The sequence below is a fragment of the Cygnus atratus genome, chromosome Z, assembly GCF_013377495.2.
Source record: "Cygnus atratus isolate AKBS03 ecotype Queensland, Australia chromosome Z, CAtr_DNAZoo_HiC_assembly, whole genome shotgun sequence".
Lineage (NCBI taxonomy): Eukaryota > Metazoa > Chordata > Aves > Anseriformes > Anatidae > Cygnus > Cygnus atratus.
The window spans coordinates 396,078-416,855 of NC_066396.1; the positions used below are offsets into that span (position 1 = coordinate 396,078).

Here is a 20,778-nt window from a genome sequence, read left to right on the forward strand (position 1 = left end):
CATGCATGCCAAGCTTCTCACATGAAGGCAAACTTCACATTTCAAAACAGCTGTATTACTTCAAAGGAGACAAGTCTTGCCCGAAATGACAATTTTGCTTCTGTGAGAAATGCATTTGCGTTCCTATTGGGCCAACCCTTTCCCACCTGTTTCACGTACGTGAAAGGAACTAATCAACAGCTCACGCAATTCTGTCTAGAACGGTACTAACATCTTCAAACATGAAGGCAGAGAAGGCTTTTTCTTGAAGCCATATCCAAATTCAATTCTTTGCATGGTTTTAAGGGAACCTCTACCTGGCTAGTGGTCAGTTTTCATCCAACTCCTCCTCCCCCCATTTACCCCATCAAACCTACCCGTACTCTTCCTAGTGCCCCCTGGGGGAGGGATACCATAAAATCCTTTGTGAGCCACTTAAGGCACATGCCGCTCTGTCCCTGACTAATGCGAAGTTGAATGCTTTAACATTCCCCAAAACAATTGACTTCAGATTTACATTGAGTACATCTGCGGGCGTCAGGTCATCACCTTCCCATAGGACAAGGTCGATAGCTGTGACTCCTTCATGGCCAGGTCTAACAATCGACATGCAGAAGGCAGATCTGCTTCCACTGTTTAGCTTTAACTTTGAGACTCTAGGAAAGAATCACTCACACCCCTTCTGCAGAAAGAAGGAAGTGGCCATCACCCTGCCTGCCTGCAGCTGGCTGTAGCCTCAAAAGCCCTCGGGCAGCCTCTCTGCTGCTGCAGGGCAGCCACCGCAACCTCTGGCTCCCACAAAGCACGCTCCGTTGACCATACTGCAACTGAGGGACACTGGGGACAGAAGCCCCCAATTAACTTGACCTCTGCCAAATTTGAAAGGAGGAGCAAAAGCAGAATACATTTGAAACCGCTAATATCCTATAGGATTGCACCAAAATTTGAGAGCTCTGCACAGTTTGCTGTGCTTATCCCCTCTTTACGTGGAGCAACAGAGCCAGTCTGCCACTTTCCAGGCATGATGGATTAAAGACAGGACAGGCCAAACACACAGGTATGGGGAAGGGACGCCAGCACAACTAAACCTGCAAGAACTCACCTGTCAGGTTCTGCTGTTGTTTTTGTTTGGTTTTACATACTTATCTGTCTCCCCAGTCTTCAAAGGGGGGTGATATTTGTCCTCACCAGGATTTTGCAAACACTAGAAAATGTGAGTACCAGCATAAAAAGAATCTGTCCAGTTACTCAGGAGAAAGCAAACTTTGGACTGAGTTTCTTACTGAGATTTTTTTTGTAGACTGCAGTCTACATGTACTATTAGAGACACACTTGTGCAGCCAACATAACTTCAGAAATAGTCTACAAATTCAGGTCAGTAAAATATAGTCTTCAAAACTATCCATCTCAGCAAGTCTCCATAAGTTTACGGGAGCCAAATGAACAGTAGTTAACAACAGGGCTGAAAGCAGATTGTACTTGGCAAGAGGAAGTTCCTTGAAAAATGTTTTACAAAATCATTTAAAAAATGCTTAGAGGTAACTCTGTGCATGCGAGCACTTAGTACAGCTTAAAAAGTGATCGCTGATTTTAAAAGATTAAGTTTTGCGTGGTGATTCAAAGGGATGATGGAAACAAAGTTCAAAATATGCATTACTAAGGTTAAGATAGGAAATAAATACTGTTAACAAAGTTTTCTGAAGAGCAGTAAAAACTGAATGTTACAAGGCAAATAACTTTTACAGGCTTTATTATTTTAATCTCAATAACCATTGACATATTTCACTATTCTTGCCACTCTAAGTGAGAAGTACAATAAAACCCATACAGAAAATAACTACAGAGAATGTTTCAGAGGGTATTGTCTTTTTTCTTTTCCTTTAGGATGAGCTTTCAGGGGTTTGTCTTCCTGTCCATACCATTTAAAATGTATTAAGAGTTCTTCTAAAAGAGAAATGAGGCAGCTTTTTTGCTCACAGTCACACAAGGTTCATGTGTACTGTGACTAAAGCAAAGCCAGAAGTGACTACTTGCACTAAAATAAACATTTTTCAGAAGGAAAAGAAATCCTTACCTTATCTTTCACCAAAGAGCCAAACTTGCAATCCATTGTGTCCAAGCATCCTAAAAATCTCTCCTCTTCATGCTAAATCCCAGAGCCATTTTATAGGCCTCACATCTTTCCTTTTTTATATTATTATTATTATTTTCCAAAGAAAGGCTGACACCTCATCTGGCACTACAAGAAATTTAGCAAGGCTTTATTCAAAGAGCTGCTAGAGATAATGATGACTCACATCATAGACAGCTGCAAAGAAGTGCCTGTGGGTGAAAAAGGGAGTTAAAAATTGTATAGCAAACTCCACCTACAGTGTCTCCACCTTCCCTGGACGTTACTTTAGAATGCTGTGTTCTGGTAAGGAGTAACAAGACCAGATTCATTTTGCATTTTTCCTGAACAGAAAAACTCCCAGAGCGTAAGTTCAGTTTTCTAAACACATCTCAAAAAAAGTATCTTTTGGCCTTATAAAAAGATAGAAGCATAAGCATACGTATTTCTTCCTTTTCCTTGAGGCCATTTTTCATGATTGCAAGCCAAAGGTAAACGAATGCTCTAAAGGAGAGCCTGCATACATCAGTCTTGATCTGAATTCTTCCTATGATGTTCCACACCACCAAAACATCTCATTAAGTTCAAAAATCCAGCGGAAAAGAATAAATTCAGTGGCACCTGACTTTTGGAAAAGAAGTTCACAGGAATTCTAGGCAGTATCTGCACCAACGAATAGCACATGCTGGTAGTGCTGAGGAACAGGCTTTTCTGGCTTTACACAACCGGACAAGAGAGGCCACAACTTCGGAGCCACTTTAAATGACCTAATTGCGCGCTGCTGCTAGAAGAGGCTGGCTCCTCCCATGGCATGTTCCCAGCCCTGTGCCATCTCCTCTTCTGTCAACAAACAGGAACATCACAGAGATGGAACAGACAGGGAGACAAACGTGGGTTAAAGCTTTTCTTCCTTCAGCCCAGGCTGTTGTAAACCCAGATCAGATCCTTCACCCAGTTCACCACAGAGCCTCATAAATACCTGTGCTGGCCAGTGGAAGGGAACAAGCAAGCAGCTAGGGCAGGGGAAGGCTGGACGTTATCCTCAGCGTGATGTGCAGGGCTCACAACTGCTGGTCTCGCCTTACCAGCCCGTGCAGTCCCACTGCCACCACCCCCTGTTGCGTTGGATGGGACAAGTTGAGGCGTTTTGCAGGACCAAACTGAAGAGGACTGTTTGCTGTCTTTGCCAGGCTTTCTGCTCGGCAGAGGAAAGAGTGGCATAAGCAAGAACAGGACACCTTTGAAGACTGAAGTCTTCAAATAGGTCAGAAACCACATACGTCATGCCACGTGCAACAGTGAATGCTCTTCAAGAGAAGGAACTGTAAATGTGAACTGTCATCTCATGTAAACATACAGGTAAATTGTTTTCTAACAACCAGAAAGCCAGGCTCACCCACGAGGTCGTCAGCTCTTCCATCAGCCTCAAGAGCCCCCTGTGCCCTTGGCTGCTGCAGGCAGATCTCGTGAACCCGACATGGAGCAGAATGGCGTTGGACGAAAGTAAAAGCCAGAAAGCACAGGAAGCACATAATTAGCTTGCAGGATTCGCTGTGGGTTAGGGAATTACACAGGTTCAAAAGGGACCAAGTTGGTCATGTGGATAACACCAGTAATCGGCTAATTACTTCAAAAACTTTGGAATCCTCTTGCCTGAAGTCTGATGGTAATCTTTAGTTACTGAGGTAAAATCGAAACCTATGAGAAGCACGTTATTTTCTTGCTAACGCAGGTTGAATTAGCTCAGAGACACCACTGTGAAGGCCAGACTTTCAACAACCTCAGATGAAAAAACAAAATTCACAGACTTAACATAATAAACGGAATCTCAGGATAGGCTGTTAGCATGAGGTTTCCGGGGAAAAATATAGAATCATAGAATATCCCGAGTTGGAAGGGACCCATAAGGATCATCAAAGTCCAACTCCTGGAGCTGGCTATCTTTTATTTAAGTATATTCAATAAGCCTTATTCTGCAACATGCCACTAGGAAAGAAGCAATGCCCTCACAGGCAGGGAGGAAGACACATGGTGAAGGTGACAGGGCTCTTTTCCAGCTTTTTTTTTTTTCCTCCATCCCCTTCCCATACAAAGTCTTTGCCAAGAGCGAACAGGTTTCAGTGACTGTTCCTCCTCTTCAGCACCATTCAAACCTAGTAGACTGCCTGGGAAACAGTATCAGAGGTTAAAGAAAGAAGAAAACAACATGTAGAATCACTTATCCAGACAACGTGCCACAGTCTGATCTCAGTGCAGCACATGCTTCTGCCTGGGGAGCCTTACTTAACTCAGACATTTTTTGGTTTGTGTAGATGGAAGCAATATGAAGCTTGCTAACGAAGACAGACACTTTTTGAATGCCCCACAGCAGGCTATGTTCAGTGGGAATAGGAAACAGTTAACAGTCTAGAAAAGTAAAAGCACTACGTGCTGCCACAATATCCTACACTGTCTCAAAGTGTTGCCGCATGCTTGCTACAGGCCAGGCATGTTTGCCCGCTTCTTTCCTAAACCATCTCTGACCAGAAGGCTCAGGGCCAGCAGGCTGCTGAGCTACCCTAATGCTAGAACAGACTTAAGGGACCAGCAACATGCTGCGCTTGAGCTCACACCCCGACTGGTGCTTGCCAGCACGGCCACGATAGCTACGAACGTTTACCTCAGAAGTTACAGAAACGGGTGAGTTCCTCTGAATTCCAAAGGGAGAGGTCTGCTAGTCTCTCGCACAAAAACACACATATACAAACTCGTAACTCTTAAACACTGCCTCAGGTATCTCAGTACACCTCACCATGCCTGTTCATCATCACCTACATCGTGCCACCTGTGCGGTGAATCCTCCTGCTGTCACGTTTCCAGGACACTCCCAGCGCCAAGCAGCTACTTGAATATGTGTGGAATTTACCCAACAACAATGAACAATGGGCTCAGATCCTCCGGTCCTCAGACAGATCCATTACTCTCCCCTAAAGCCCACTCCCAGCTGACACAACAAATACATTTCTTGGTTAATAAAAGAAAATAAGAGGTTGGAGAAGCAATTATTTTCCTTCCACAGCACAGTGCTCTTTGTAGAATAGTGTCAACAGAAAGATCAGCTGCGCTGAAACTGCTAATCAGCCTGGAGTTGCTGTTCCTCACAGCGTTAAACAAAACACAGTATTACTCTCCGGGATCATGGTATAAGCCAAATCATTAGAATGTGAAATAAGATAAAACATTCAAGACAATCAATGGAGGCAAATTACTAACAAACCAGAGATGTCAGATGTAGCATGCTGAATGATTCTATGAATACTGGGACAAATGACAGTGTAATACAGCAAAAAAAAAAAGTTCTCTACGCTATACAACACGCAACACATCCTAAACCTTGACTTTCAACAGCCAGAGGTCATAGACGGAGATGTAAGCTAAGAATTCACAAAATAAATGACATTTCCATTATATTTAAATTGTAAGGAAAGTGGCAGAGGTAAAAGTTTCTCACTATTTATCCCAAGTACAGAAGATGGCAAGTTCTATACAAAAGCACTAAGAGTCTTGAACCATTGACCTTTACAACAGGAGGGGGACTTGGCAACAAGGGTTGGGTTTAATGAATAAATTCCCTGATGAATACTCTGTCAACAATTGCATGAAAAATGCAGGCAATGCTAACTCAGAGCAGGCAACTTGCCTCCATTGTTTCCAGTGAGCTGTAGTCACCGACATCCTACAGGTTAGGCAGTGACATGCAGGCACATCCTTTGCTGGTGCTGGCCAGCCTCGCTCCCAGTCACATAAAAGCCTGAATGGCACACGCACTGTTGGAGACCACAAACTTCTAAAGCTGTTCGTAGGTAGGAGGAGAGATCTACACACCATGAACATTATCCAAAAGGGCTCCCCCCACATTCCTTCTCTCAACTGATGAGTAAATGTCTAACCCCATTGTTTCTCCTTGGAAACACCTGAATTCATTTTCTTCCACGTGACATTTCAAGACTTGGTCATCTCCAGGGTCAGCGCGCTCTCTTGGCATAAAAGCCTCCACCCACCTGAAGACATGTCACGTGCTAATTATTGAGCAACAAAATTTCATTCATTACTCCTAAGAAATACTACATTACTCCTCACCCAACAGTATAAGTCTGAACTTCTGACTGGACTGACTGAGCAGCTGCTTCCTAAGAGCTTTCTCTCTGTAATACAGGAGACAAACACTCTTGAGCAGAACTTATCCCTATCTGAAGATTTTTTTTTGTCCTGGTGCAGACACAGCTATGACTTGAAGACAGCATGCATTTGCTATCTCTGATGCATTTGCTCCGAAGATGGCTCGCAAGACTGCAGTTTAATTAAATTGCCTTTCAGACTGCAGTTCAATTAAATTGCTTTCTACATCTAGAGTGGACAGGATCCGTAAGTTGCCAAAAGTTCCCAGAAACCAGTATTTGCGGGCGCCAGAGGCAATCTACTTAATTAAAAAGGAATTAACTGCTAAACAACTGAGTGCAACACTGACTACCATGCCTGTGGAATTAAGTACAACCCAGCCCTAACATCTCAGTTAGAGCCGTCCTTTCCTCAGACCCATACCGCAGGCCTGCCTCACTTTCCACAGCCTCCCTCAAGCCTCAGAGGAGGGTAGCCAGCTCCAGTCCACCACACGAAGCTGCATTTCCACCACAGGACAGGCCCTACAGAGACCACAGTACAGGTCAGACAGTAAGGGGCACCCAGTAACTGACATTATCTGCATAAATGAGAAATTCCTTATTCAAATGAGTGGCTTTGATCATGTTTCCAGTTGCCCTTGCATTACACCTGACAAGCAAAGTGCAAGGCCTTGTGACCAGGAGCTCTGCCAGGTGAGATGCCCGACCACTGGTATCCTTACCACAGCCACATGCATTGCTTTTGTCAAATCTGAGCCCGAGACCTTCAGTTTCAGCAAGGGACACCTGTACTAGAGCAAGTCGGGTCGACAACCTCAGGCTATAAGAAGAGCATTTCCTAAGTCTTCCCAAGCACTAGCCTACTTCTGCTTCAACTAAAACCAGGGCTGCACATCTCCAACCCTCAAGTCCTTTTCAAAAGAAAAGAAAAATCACCACACTGTAGAGAAGAAGTAAGAATGGGGAGTGGAAAACACTAACAGTGCCTTCCCAGCAGCCTGTAAGGTCTGCCTGTCCCAGGTGGGGCCCAGTTTAGGCTGCAAACCCTCACCTTTGTTTGCAGGCATGCACTTCCGACTAGGAGTCCAGTTAAAAACAGATCAGAACTCTCTTCCTTTTACTATAGGAGGGAACCAAAAGCTGCAGTAAATGTGTTGCTATGCCCACAAAACAGCTGAACCCCAACTGCTGCCCACGCAGCTCCGCACTCCCTCACACCCCAGCGCAGGGCAGGCCGCGCAGCTCCTGCGCCTTCATGTGTGACACGCGGCCACGTTTTCTATTTCACCCCAGCAGTTCATTTTTTGTGATGTTTAGCCCTGCTCTGGAGGCTAGACAATTAATTTCCCCGTAGCCTTCTCTCAGGCTCCGATTTCCATGGCATCCGAGTATTTCACAAGCATTAATCCCTGCCCTCCCCCAATACCCATGGAAACCGAAGGCTGGTATTTTTCCACATTTTGCAATTACCTAACCAAGACACTGATAGAAAAAACAGTAATTTTCTGTGCTTCTCCTCTGACCTTGGTACTTGCAGACCTCTCTCTTACACTTTTCTGCTCAGTCTTCTGCCCTTCCAGCATTTCTGCCCCTCCTCAGACCCAGCGGCCTGGCTGCTGGGCTCAGCTCCGCACCGCTGTGGGGGCCAGAACAGGCCCAGCCTCCCCTCACACAGCCCCCTGCAGCCCCGCTGCCCATGCACGGTCACCAATGCACGGATGTGCTCAAAATACAGTTTTTGTGGAGTACTTTGTATTCCACAGCATTTTATGACTATATTAACGTTGCTTTTGCAGACAGATGTAAACTGTTTCTGCATTCTGAGCTGCACAGATGTGAAATATAACGTGAACTCTAGTTTGTGTCAACTCTGGCACCTGGCAGACACCACCATGAGCTGACCCCATCTGCTACACTCAACAGAAAAAGGTCTTCTTGCCCATCCAGCACCCAAAAAGAAAGCAGGTAGCTTTCTGCTGGTTAGTGAACTAGTCACAGCTCCTGAAAACCAACCTTGGCCCTGGGTTCTAAAATAGAAAGTGGGTTGTTCAAAATAGAAGTTAAGGGAAACAAGCTCTTAACAGAAATCCAAACCTTGTTAAACTCTAAGGAAATTCCCTGTGCTTTAGCCTACGCTTATTTCTTTGGTGAAGTATACAAGCACAGATATAAGATATGAAGTGTTACCAAAAGCTCCAGCAACACTTTAATACTATCACTGGCTTAAAGAAAAAAGTAATGTGTAATTGCATTGTATTATTTATTGATCTATTTCCACAACAGTTTATTCATTCATTTTCAATTAAAATAGAATATTATATATCTATTCACAAAATAATAGTTCTAGAGCAATGCTTTTTACATATCTGCTTCGAGGCTCTTTACTGAGGAGCCCAAAACTGCAAACCTCTTTGGAAAAGTACCAAACAGAATAGGAAAACCAAACCTCCCTCACCCACCCAGGATCTTTTACTTTTCCTATACAGCTGAAAATTTAGTGCTAAATTTCCTGACAGATGTTATTGAATCGTCTTCTAATTTACCTTTTAATGGTAAAACAGCTCAAGGGCATTTTCTACCTACTTCCCAGAACAAGAACACCAGCATATTGCTTTTCTGTGGCCCAGAAAGCAGTAATCCCATAGAACAGCCACTTCTTAGAAAAGATAACCAACATTTAACCCAGGATAGTTTTATTTTAAGCTAGGGTAGGGAAAAGAAAAAGGAAACCATACTTTTCCCATGCTTTCCCACCCCCTCCTTAGGTATGAGTGCTATACCCAGTCACGAGTGCTATGCGCAGGCACACACACACACTTTGTGGCTCTAATAAGAACTAAAAAAGGGAACTGAAAGTTACGTCTGCCACCCTGTCCCTAACTTACCCGACAATGATTTCATAGCAAAGCCCTAAGAATACAGGAAGACTGACTGTTTCTTGGCAGTGTGTCCAAAATAAAGCTTCTGGCTGAGAGAGCACATCTCTTTCCTCCCCCCTGGTACTGGAAGAGTATCTGTGGAGTAAGTAATAATACATGATTGCCCTAAGGAAAAAAATAAATGAACAGGCTTTAAAGCAAGATGGAGCAGCAGCTATGCCACTCAAGCAACACCCAAAAGCAAAACACACAAGCAACAACCACGCACACCCACTGGCGTTAGGAAACACGGCATGGTTACTTGGGCTAAGGGAAGGCTGGGCCCATGGCCTCTCACAGAACAGCACTTGGAGGCCTGAACAGCAAGCCAGGGCTCATCTTCATGAAAGCAGGCAGCTACAGCTAGCTGCAGTTTCCCTGCTGGTCTGTGTACCGACACCCACTGCCCTCAATACTTTCAGCCCCTGCCCGTGCAAAGAGAGCAGCAAGGGGCTGGTTTCTGTGCCCCAGCACAACAGCTGCAGCCCAGGAGCCTTCCGAGGCAGAAACAGAGAAATGAGTAAGTAGTTACAGCATCCTGGTTAAACCTCCAGCGAATAAATCAACACAGAAGGTTAGTCCATGATTTATTACCTCCTAACACGTGGACAGAGGTAATGCTTTTCCTTGTCTCAGGTAGCACTGGCAGGCATGAAACAATGAATTCCGTGTCATACGTATACAAGCATATAAGCTCATTAAGATATTATTTTAAAAACTATTTCAAAAACAGAGCTCACAAGTTAGCACAGGCTGAGATGCATTTATATCCTGTTTTTTATGCCTACAAAGATAAACTGGGATACATGAAACTTTATATAGAAAGTCATCTCGACTGAAGTCCATCCTCTGCAAATCTTAAACTTGCATCAGGACTTCCACTGTGGAAGCACAGAGGGAAACTCCTCAGTTCTTTAGTTCACTAACAAGGACAAATGCACGTAGAATTTGCTGTATTTTAATGTGCACCAGAAGCACTTACAGCAATAGAAACTATGTTGGCCAGCAGCAAAATTGCATAATACAAACAATCCACCAAGTTATACCTGTCCAGTTACTTACAAAGAAGTCTGAAAAAAAAAATGCTAGCTATTTTTGGAAGCATTCATCTCTGCTTTCTTCTCTCCACATCAGCTTACACTGCAAGGGCCCACGCTGCCCTTAACATCTTAGGCACTTCCACCTCAGCAGCTCCCCTGCCTTTAGCACAGCCCCAGCCCTGGCCAAGCCGTGTCCCCAGGGGCTGCCTGCCCCCCAGCCCACCCTCCTGACTCCAGCAGTCGCCGCCTGGCCGCGGGCAGGGTGCTATGAGCCTGCCGCGCAGTGGATCCAGGAAGGCAGCGGCTGCCCCACCAAGGGACACCTGCCCACATGGGCACGCTGGCAGCCAGCACAAGACTGCAGGATGTCTCCATCTGTGGGAGATGCCGGCTCCCAATAACCAGCATCAGCTCACCTTCTCACCCACAGCTACACATCTCCGCATGCAGCTGGAGGCTGTGGTTCTCCTCTTCTTCCTGCAGCCACAGGATGCTCCATATCTGCAAGCTTTAATCACAGGCTCATTTTCAACCAAACTGCCTCCCTGAACCAAGACGCAGTGCTGTGGCCCTTCCACAAGCGAGCAGATGCTGGCACCATCAGGGCACAGCCGTCAGGAAACGAGGCCACAGCAGCCACTACTTAAACTGTCATGAGTTTGCACTCAGTGACACTCCACAGGCACAACCGCCTGAAAATAACTGGTTTACAAACAGGCATGTGTAGGAATTTAGCTTTTATTAGCATGTACGTAGGTAACTTTTGGTTTCATCAGACTAAATAGCAATTCTTGCACTTGAAATTTAATGCTATTTCTAAGTCACTGTTAGTATTAAAAGGCTATGTGCTAAAACATCCACCTATTGACCACCTGTCTACTGAAAGCGATGTCATTCCCATTTCCTATTACACATTTTACTTGATACATTACGTGATGCAGACATGACAGTGATTATATCTGTACCTGCCCAAAGCTGCAACCATCTTCAGAGGCACTTGCAGAATCAAGTGGAAAATAAGCCATGGGAATCAATTTGTAAGAGCTTTACAAATGATTATGCTAGTTTTAATAAGCCTTCCAAAAAACTGGAATCAATCAGTAATGCTACTTTTATTTTACAATTCCGATGTTCTTAATGAGTTACTGCATCCACAATCTACTTCTGTCCAGCACACATTCCTGCTGAAGATAGTGCTAAAAGAAAAACAAGTTGCTCTGTAAACAAGCAATTTTCCACCCACAAATAAGGGGTGTTTTAATAACATAGTTCACACAAATCATTTTTTCTACTTTATAAACAGCAACAAAAATTCTGCAGAATAAATCCTCTTTGCTACTTCTCTCAAGCGGTGCATCTTTAGCACACACTGCCCCCAGCAATTTCCAAGGACACGGAGTTAGGTGTTACAAGGAATTGTCTGACCAAATACCAGCAGGAGTGCCAGTAAATCCAAGAGCTGACTGGTGAAAACACAGGAAAGCCTTATTTCCGCTAAACCCAGAGTATCAGTTAGTGGTAAAAGCTGAGGAAATTCTCTGGTGCCCTCTGCTGCCAGCTAGCAAGACATAAGGCAGATGCGACGCGGCCTGCTCCTCGCACGCTTTCCTCAACCTTCCCGCACAGAGGCCAACTGCAGCGGAGCACCTGCCTGCCCTGGCACACCGCACATCCCTGCTGCGGGAAGCCTCCCTCCGTAAAACAAAAGCCACTGCGCCCATTTAATAAATACACCGGTAGGCCTTGTGCCCCCACTCCGAACCTTAGTTCTTTTGTTGGCCGTTGCACCTCTTCAGATGGAAAATCGAGAAGACTCGGACAATTCTTCACGTTTTAGCCTGCTTTTCACATGTATTCTAATGAATTTAATAATTTGCCTCTTCCCCAACAATTATTAGAGTTCTGCTTGGCACCTGGAGCACTCGTCCCACTTTCAAGAGATGTCAGACAGCAGCCTTAGACTATCAGCATTGCAGACATCATCTCTGCTGAACGTCCACCTACACACCCCTAGGAAAAAACATTTCTGTGCAGCTTTGTTTAAAAAATAAAAATCGGTGACCAAGTCTTACTTCAGTTAACTAGTACAGATGCTATCTTGCCAAAGGTGCTTCTTCCTTCAAGACACCCTCACCATCTAGTGCTTTACCGTCAGCCTCTGAATTAATTTATTTGGTTTTATTCCTTTGCACTCCAAAGCACAACTTGGCCTAGATTTGGTGAAGCTCTCAACTGGTTTCTTTCCCTTCCCCTGCTTGGTAAATAACATGTTTGTTTCCACTGCACTAGAAATGCTTACAGTTTTTCTAAGTGACAGCTCCATACCAACGAAAGTAATGCCAGCAATCTCTTCCTCCCTCCTTGCCCCACACAATACCCTAGCAGGCACAGTGATTCACAAGTGTTGAATCATTTGTCATTAAAAAAAATAAGAAAAGACAGTGCTGACAGGAAATCATCGGTTTCATCCCTGTGCCTGCTAAAGCACTCATTTGAGTTCACAACAATAAAAAGAGTCTTATCTGATGCTTATTTTTGTTTAAGTACCATAACACTGAGATTTTCCAGTGAAATTCAACCTGAATTGCCTGGTGCTCCATTGAAATGTAGCAAGTGCATGGCAAGTGAGAAAATTAAGTAGCTGCACTGTGCACAAAGCAATGGTACAGAGCGAGCATAGCACTCGTTGGGTAAGACTAAAGACTTTTACCAATCAATGGCATTGCACAAAACAATTGGAAGATTTCAAGTGGAAGATTTGTACTGCTTTGAATATTACATTTCTCAGTGCATTAAACCAGCAGAAGGAAAGTGGCTTTCTCTACTTTTTTTTCCCCCCAATTAGGAAAAGGAAAGAAATGCACTCTGAACTCTACCCTACTTGAGCAACTGCCATCTAGTCAAGCGGCTTTGTTGAATTCAGTCGTTTGAAAAGTTTGCAGCACAAAACTCCCTTGCTTTGCTTCATCCCCAGGAACGCCTTGAGAGCACATACACTGCACTTTCACGTTGGCACATATGCCATCTTGTGCTTCTGAAACATTCCTCCAAAAGCTACTTCTATGAATCTGGCTAATTTCACATTTTACTGGGTAAAATTTTTGACTAATGGTTAACGCCAACAAAAAAATTTAAGCCCTACGCAAAACTCAATTTAAGAGTTCAAGTTTCATCTATTTTACATACAGGAGATCACTTTAAAGAAAATACGAGTTACTGGTAACAGATTTCTTTTTAAGCTGTTTATTAAACTAGCCACCAGAGGGAGCTTTACTGTGTACTAGGATAATACCTGTGAAGTGCTGTATGACAGTGCACTAAGGAGTCAGTTTATTATGAGACAGGTTATTAAAAAAAAAAAGCTTGGTTAATTTTTGAGAGCAACTCACTTCAATTGATTTATCTCCTGTTAGAGCAAAAATAAGAGGCAGAAAATAATTTCTTTTTAAAACTCAATCCGACGTAGCACACGCGCTAGGACCTCCAGGGGTATAGCTGTGACAAGAATTTTTCCATTAGCTAGAAAAGCAGAACTTCAGCTGGACTGGAAATAGCAGTAGTGGACGTATTGGACTAGCTAGAAGGTAGCCATCTGCTGTCTGTATCATCTGCAAGGCACAGTCACGCGTGCCCCACATCCATCACAAACCCCAGTAACAGCATATGCACGAACCAGAGAATTCAGCCCCATTTCAGGTAGACTTCTCAATAGGGACACACGATGTGATTTAACATATCTCACCAGGAGCCTGGAGTCTGCGTGGCCTAGCGCTAACGCTATTAGTTAAATCACTGACCCTAGGCCCAGGTAATATGGAAAGAAAGAAGGCTTGCATCTTGCCTGTGTTTTTCAGGCTGCAGGCTTTTCAGAAAAGAGCAGGTAAAAGCAATAAACCCAGAGGGACTCATAACAAGCTATCATGTCATTAGAAGTGCAGCTTCCTGTTAATGAAAATTGTTCGTAATTTTATCGGAGAAGCACTTTACTTTTCTCAACTTCCCAACAGCCCCAATTTTCATTTACTTCATGATTCAGAAGGCAGCAGCAAGTAATACATTCAGATATACCCTTTTACATATACACACAACCCTTTTTACTTCCAAACCTTTTAGTTGAATAAGAACATCCACACCATGGGGTCTTATCTCACACAACCAATAACCACAGAATCATATAAGTTCTATGATTATAAATAATAATCAGAAGACATTTTATTCTTCTTTATACATACACATTCACCTTTATTACCTATGAAAGCATTTGTATGTGCATATGAAGAAACTGCATTTATAAAAAGCATGCCACAACTGTGCCAAATAACCCGACAGGCAGCCCAGCACTACTTTCAATAGTGCTGTATTTCTTCTTTGTTTATTTTGAAGTGGAGTGGATGAATTCTAAATTTAAGTTAAGATATATAGTACATAGTGATGCAATAATTTATCTCATGTTATTCCAACGTAGTGTAAAAACAATGCTAAAAAGTAATTATATTCAGTAGATTGGTCAAACTCTGGTGATAGTGAATAGACATGATCTATTCCAGCAGCTAATAGAAAATTATATACGCAGTACAGTGAGATGAGGGGCCGCTCTCCAGACCTTCTAGGAATCCATAAATCCATGATAAAAGCAGAAAAAGACCACCTCCTTGCCTATAATTAATGGCATTCCTTTCCTATAATTCTGCATAAAACACCACAATCAAAACCCAAGCCTACACTGGAAGTACCTTCAGATAAGATATATACTTGTCCACTCGGGCAGACTGTGCGCAGCAGATAGCCTGAGTCACTAGAGAAGGTGCTAGAGTCCAGAAATACGTAAACATGCAGCATTCAGGAGAGGAAATTTCATTTTATTTTGCAAAGTTCTCTAGGCAGTAACTGCAGTTGTGTGCAGTGAAATGCACAGAGCAGCCTCAGTCACAATGGTACTCAAGGCATCATTCTAGTACGCAAGTAAAAAGAAAATAAATAATAATCTGTTAAGCATGTTCTGTAATTAAGATTAATTGCATTATAATTTGTGTTACTTAATTGCATACGAGAATACAAATACTAGCTGAATTCATTAAGACAGCATTTAAGAAGTTTAGAGAGGGAATTAAGAGGAAACAAATGTAAAATTATGTAATACAGTCATGACGGGTGGTAAATACACATACATACTTGCAAACGCACTAGAGAACAACACACAGCGTAGCTTTTTTTTCAGAGTTAAGCACGCAAAGCATTCACAAAATTCCAGTTTGTAATTACTATAGCCATTGGCATATATCAAAGACTAAGTCTTATAATTTTGCAGGGCAAAACGCAACACAGATTATAAAACAAACCAGTTATATCCACACCAACTAGCCACTTATGTCTACATCAACTAGATCTGTAGATTGAATTAATCACATTTAACCATCACTTGGGGGTACTCGGCAGCTATTTCACTCGACATTTACTATATACTGTGTCATTATAATCATAGTTCTATGAATTTCTGAACTTTCATGTATCATTATTTACTATCAAAATGATTTCATAAGCCAAGAGCAGCTTCAGAAAAAAACTCTTCTCTAGTGCTCTACACCGGTAAGACTTTCCTTGGATTTAATCAGGCAAGAAATGGCTTTCAGACTGCAAGTCTACAGCTGGTGTTTTCTAATGGTAAAGTTGATTAAAAACTGTAAGGAAAGCCTACTGAAAGGCAGAACACAGCATATGCCTTGTAGTTCATCTTTCACAGCTATGTGGTAACTCTTTATTCTGCCCCAGTGCAGACCACTGCGCGATTCAACCACGCGGAGGCAATCGGCTGCTGGGGCTGCACCTTTGCAATTTTAACACATTTTCAAATGTTTTTAGGATAAACTCATTCCGAAGTTTGCAACTACCCAAAATATTTAGCACAGTCACTTGGCCTCCTTCCTCCCCAAAAGAGCATTTATCAGGACCAGGAATTTGTCCTTAAAGCTTGGTGTCACGTATGAAAAGAGACCAAGAAAACAAAACCGTGTTTGCCCATGACGCAGAACGTGCCCGCAGGCAGGCATGCTGGTCAGGAACAGCACACAGAAACCCCAGCGTCTCACACCACGGGGCACGGCACAGGCTGCAATGTGCCCGCGTTGAAGTCCCCGACCAGCCGTGGTGCTGCGTCTTTTGGTGCTGACAACTTTTCCCTTTGCTAAGTCAGTGATGAGCGCGTAACGCAACCCCGTCCACACCTGCAGCTGAAGGAACCACCAGGCATTTTCCTCTCTCTGTGAGCGTTCTGCGTTCCCCAAGGAAGGACAATTCACCTCCACACTTTCAAATGCCCAGCCTGCTCGTCCACGCGGAGCTGCCTCTGAAGTTCATTCCCGCACCTCCCGGGCTGCCTCTGCCTGTGTGCGGCCCAGGGCACCGGGAGGTCTTCCAGGAGAGAAAGTGATGAACCCTCTCCCCGTTCCCTGCTCCACCCCGCTGCACAACTGGTCCCCAAGGCTTTTTGCACCCAACAAGAACACCCCCAAGCACATCCCGCTCGGTTATTTCATCCTTCGCCAAGTCTGCTAACGGTGGCCTCAGCGACAGCAAGCAGCACGCTCTGCCTTTACAAACTCACCAGGTTTGCTTTCCCCTAAGATACCAACTAGCCAGCGGCTGTGTCCAGGAGTTACACTGTCACACGTTGCTTTCAAGCTGACTTTTGGTACTCACGAGAATTACTGATGGGAGAGGGAAACAACAGTGCATAGGGGGTTACATCTGCAGCAACAAAGAAAACCCAGCTAGCACCAGTCATTGCTGTTTTCCAGGGATCCTGAACAGACGGTACACAGGAAATAACTATTTGGTGCGGCTGTAATGCCTGTAAATTTCCCACATCCTCTTGCTAAGTTCAAACATTTACGGACGCTGCTGCAGCTCCCCCCAAACGAGAAGTGAACCAGCTACTCCAGGTGGGTTCCCAGCAAACCCGTTACTGGGCCAGTCAGCCACAACCCGCTCCTGACAGCCACGTTAGAATGACACTACCTGGAGCAACTTCCACCATACTTAAGATTCGAGCAGCATGAAATGTTAATATCTCAGCAAGGTATGCAAGGCCAGTAAAACAAACAGAAAAGTCAAACTGAAACGTTAGCTCAACACGAAGCTTCCTGAACGCTTGTCAGCACAGCAGTACAAGCATTTCACTAAGCTTACAAGGTGTGATGCTCTTAGTTTCACTTCTGCTAGAGAACTGCTTAAAACAAAGTTAAAAACATAAGTTGGGAATATGTTTTTAACTCCTCAGTTTTATGGAAATCCTACTGGCTTGAGACTAATCTACTTAAATATTTAAGGGCCACATCAACAGATCTCAGTTCAAATTTCACTTAGTTTTAAGGTTTTGCATTTTGAAAGATATTTGTTCCAATTTATCAATACCTAAGCAAATGTTAGGAGTTCTTTCGAATACGACACCTTAAATATTCACAGAAGTTCTTCGACAAGTACGCCCGAAGGAGATACTACAATGCCACGGATTCAGCTGTAGTTTCCAACGTGTCCTTTAATGAATCAAATGAACACTAGAAATATTCCCACTTCTCTCAGATTACTTCTGTGGATTTCTTGTGTGCTCCACAGCACTTCACTATTTATATAGAAGCTCCATTTAAATGGGTTGACTTGATATTTCAGCCACTAGCTTTGCTTTTTTCAAAGAAGCGATAAAGTTTAAAGCTCCGGAAATACTGAAAAAACAAAACCCAGCCAATTAATTATATCAAGTAAACCAAAACTCTGTAACAGTATGAATAGGCCAAATTAACTGAGGTAAAGAAAAAGCACAGTTAGTATGCACATATGGCATTTCTAGGGTTAGTACTGATAATAAAAAAAATTGCTTTTTCTGTGCCTTAGCCTTATCTCTTCTCTGGAATTTGCTCCTCCTCTCCTTCCCTTTGGTACTGCAGCATCTCAGTGCCAACTGCGGGCGCAGGTGACAAGCGGGAGTTGCACAAGGGATCTGCTAATGCCGTGAGCAAGCAGCAGCACTCTGACAGTGTGGCCCAGCCACGCCATCAACAGGACTACCTGGGCTCTACTTCGCAAGCGCTGTGTCCAAGTACACCTACATATAAGCTGCCTCTTTTGTTGCTTGTGGTCAGCATATCAAGATGATCTTCAAAACAGCACATTTAGGGGAAGAAATAAAGCTTTGTCTTACCATATTCTGCACACAGCTACCAAAGGAACGTTTGTTGGAAATTTCACAAAAAATTAAAGTTGATTAAACTTTTAATTGCTGCTTTCATGTAGTTTCAAGTTAGATATACAAGCTAATGAACAATTTTTAAGCATCATTCAAGAGATACAGGGAAGTCCACAGGGAGGCTTGTTTATACATTAAGAAATTAGAGTAATTTCAATAAGAGCTAAATTGGATACCATTGATTTCAAACCAATTTAAAAAAATGTAAATAGATTGGAGCATTTGCATTAAAGAATTTCCTCACAGTTGGGGGAGACAGAATGTCAAACCTCAATTAGCCTTCAGAAAAAAAAATGTTTACTGATCATTTCTGGCTTCAGAACCAGCTTCTCTCTCAGTTACTACTATCTGATTGGATTCTTTAGATCGTTATTTGTACAACAAGCCTAGACTTGGAAAAAGCCTATTTTTAAACCTGTGACCAATTCTTTCAAAATAAAAGTCTTGAAAACACACAAAGTGTCTGTATTTGTATCTTTCCACGCTACCATTTAAAACCAGTTTTCTTGTTTGACAACTGTTACTTTGGCCATAGACCACTGTTTGTTCTATCTTCGGATAGAGAGATGAACAGGGAAACGACCATACGAAGACTGCATGATGTACTCCAAAAACTTACCTTGTCCCTGAAGTCCCCAGTTTAAAACTCAAGATGATTAAAGACTCAACTGGAAATAAAACCCAGGCCTGTCACAGCCTAACAGAAAAGTACCAAATCAGCACAGTCCACGCTGAACTCTTTTCTACATTAGCACTTGCTACTAGCCTTCTTGTGGCATAGGCTCAACAGGTGAATATGCTTTTATTGCCTTGCTCTTTTAAGGTACCATCCTTACAAACTGCAGCGGTGGCACCTGGACACGTCTGAGAGTCCAAGAAAATTCACAGTCTGTCTATTCAGCCAGACTTCAACACTTGGCACCAGAGTCCTAAAAAAAACAGTAGGGAAAGTGGAGCTTTGCAAAGCAAGACAGAGGGTGCCGCTGGCTTTTGGTCTTTCCTACGTTATGTGGGGCGTATGGGGAGATAGTTGGGAGTAATGTTAAATATTGCCACATACTGCCTGAGTCTGAGCTGCTCCTCACGCCCTGACAGCGCTAAGGCAGCTGGTGAACTAAGGAGCTAAGCTGGTAGACCTCCAGGGGCAGAAGAGGGCACAAAGAGTCACTGCTGTGATTAATAGCTTTCTTGCCAGCAGATATCACATGGTTTGCATTGGTTGTAACCGAGTAATAGGTTCTCTCCTATTTATTATTATTTATTTATTATTTATTATTATATCCTACATTTATTGACAATGAATTATAAAGTATCCTTGCTCTGATACACTTACTCTGTTTAAAAGCATAAAATAGTCAAAGCAGAACACATACCTGGCTCCAAAGATGTCTTTTTTTGCTAGGTCAATGCCAGAAACCACCTTTACCCTGAGGATACGAGACTCCTCCTATAAACCAAAAAAAAAAAGAAAACAGGTTTAATATTTATTCCGTAATTGGTTTAAGACCACCACTTCACAATAGGTTAACCTGTGAATGAACACTCACAACCTTTAGATAGTATGAGTCTTCCTCGGTTAGGATTTTGGAAAAAAAGCCTCTCGGAAGGAGATACACATTTTATCTACCAAAGAATAGCAACATGAAAAGCATCTGACTACAGTAGAAGTTGTTAAGAGTTAAATAAAAGCAAAGTAACAGTAGATACTAATAACAACATAATAGTAATAATGTTATGATAATATAAATAACAAAGGTAGAAGATAACTTGCTGAGCAGTGCCATTTCAAACCTTAAACGATCCATACTCCACAGAAATTCATTCTGCCTAGACTCTAAATCTGTCTCTTCAAACACAAGAGAGTATTTGAAATGAGAGAAAATATTTGCAACGGTTTTGTCCAATAATGCTAATAATCCTAGCTGAAAGATGTCTAGGGTTTAAAAAAGGTACAAGAGTAAAATTAAATTCTTAAAATAGAGTTGTTTAAGCCTGTCTCATCACCTCAGTAAAAAAATAGCTTTTAGCGACAAGCAGCAGTTTCAGAAGATGCACGTTGTCTACTGTCTTGCTTATATATGCATATACTGTAGGACAGCTGACGTCCTGGTGGACATCGACCTGACACTCAGTTTATCACCTTGTTATGTTCAGCTCCTGAGGAACGCTGGTGTCAACAGCATCTTTTCTCACCGTTTGGCCTGTTTACTTTTGTTACGCAGATGCCACTAGAATTAAATCTGGAAAAAATCCTACGGAAACAGGTTTTGCAGTCACACGTATCAGCTACCAACCTTTTTCTCCTCTGATAAGCATTCCAGAGCTGCGAGAT

General features: G+C 43.0%; 1 protein-coding gene across 2 annotated transcripts in view; it reads right to left on the minus strand.

Annotated features, from left to right (window-relative positions):
* Positions 1-20,778, minus strand: part of NEDD4L (NEDD4 like E3 ubiquitin protein ligase) — a 150,517-nt gene that overhangs the window by 93,304 nt on the left and 36,435 nt on the right. For both annotated transcript variants that reach the window (XM_035560031.2, XM_035560029.2), the window contains exon 2: positions 19,820-19,893. In XM_035560031.2, coding sequence (XP_035415924.1) covers positions 19,820-19,893 — 74 coding nt within the window. The remainder of the gene's footprint in view (positions 1-19,819; positions 19,894-20,778) is intronic.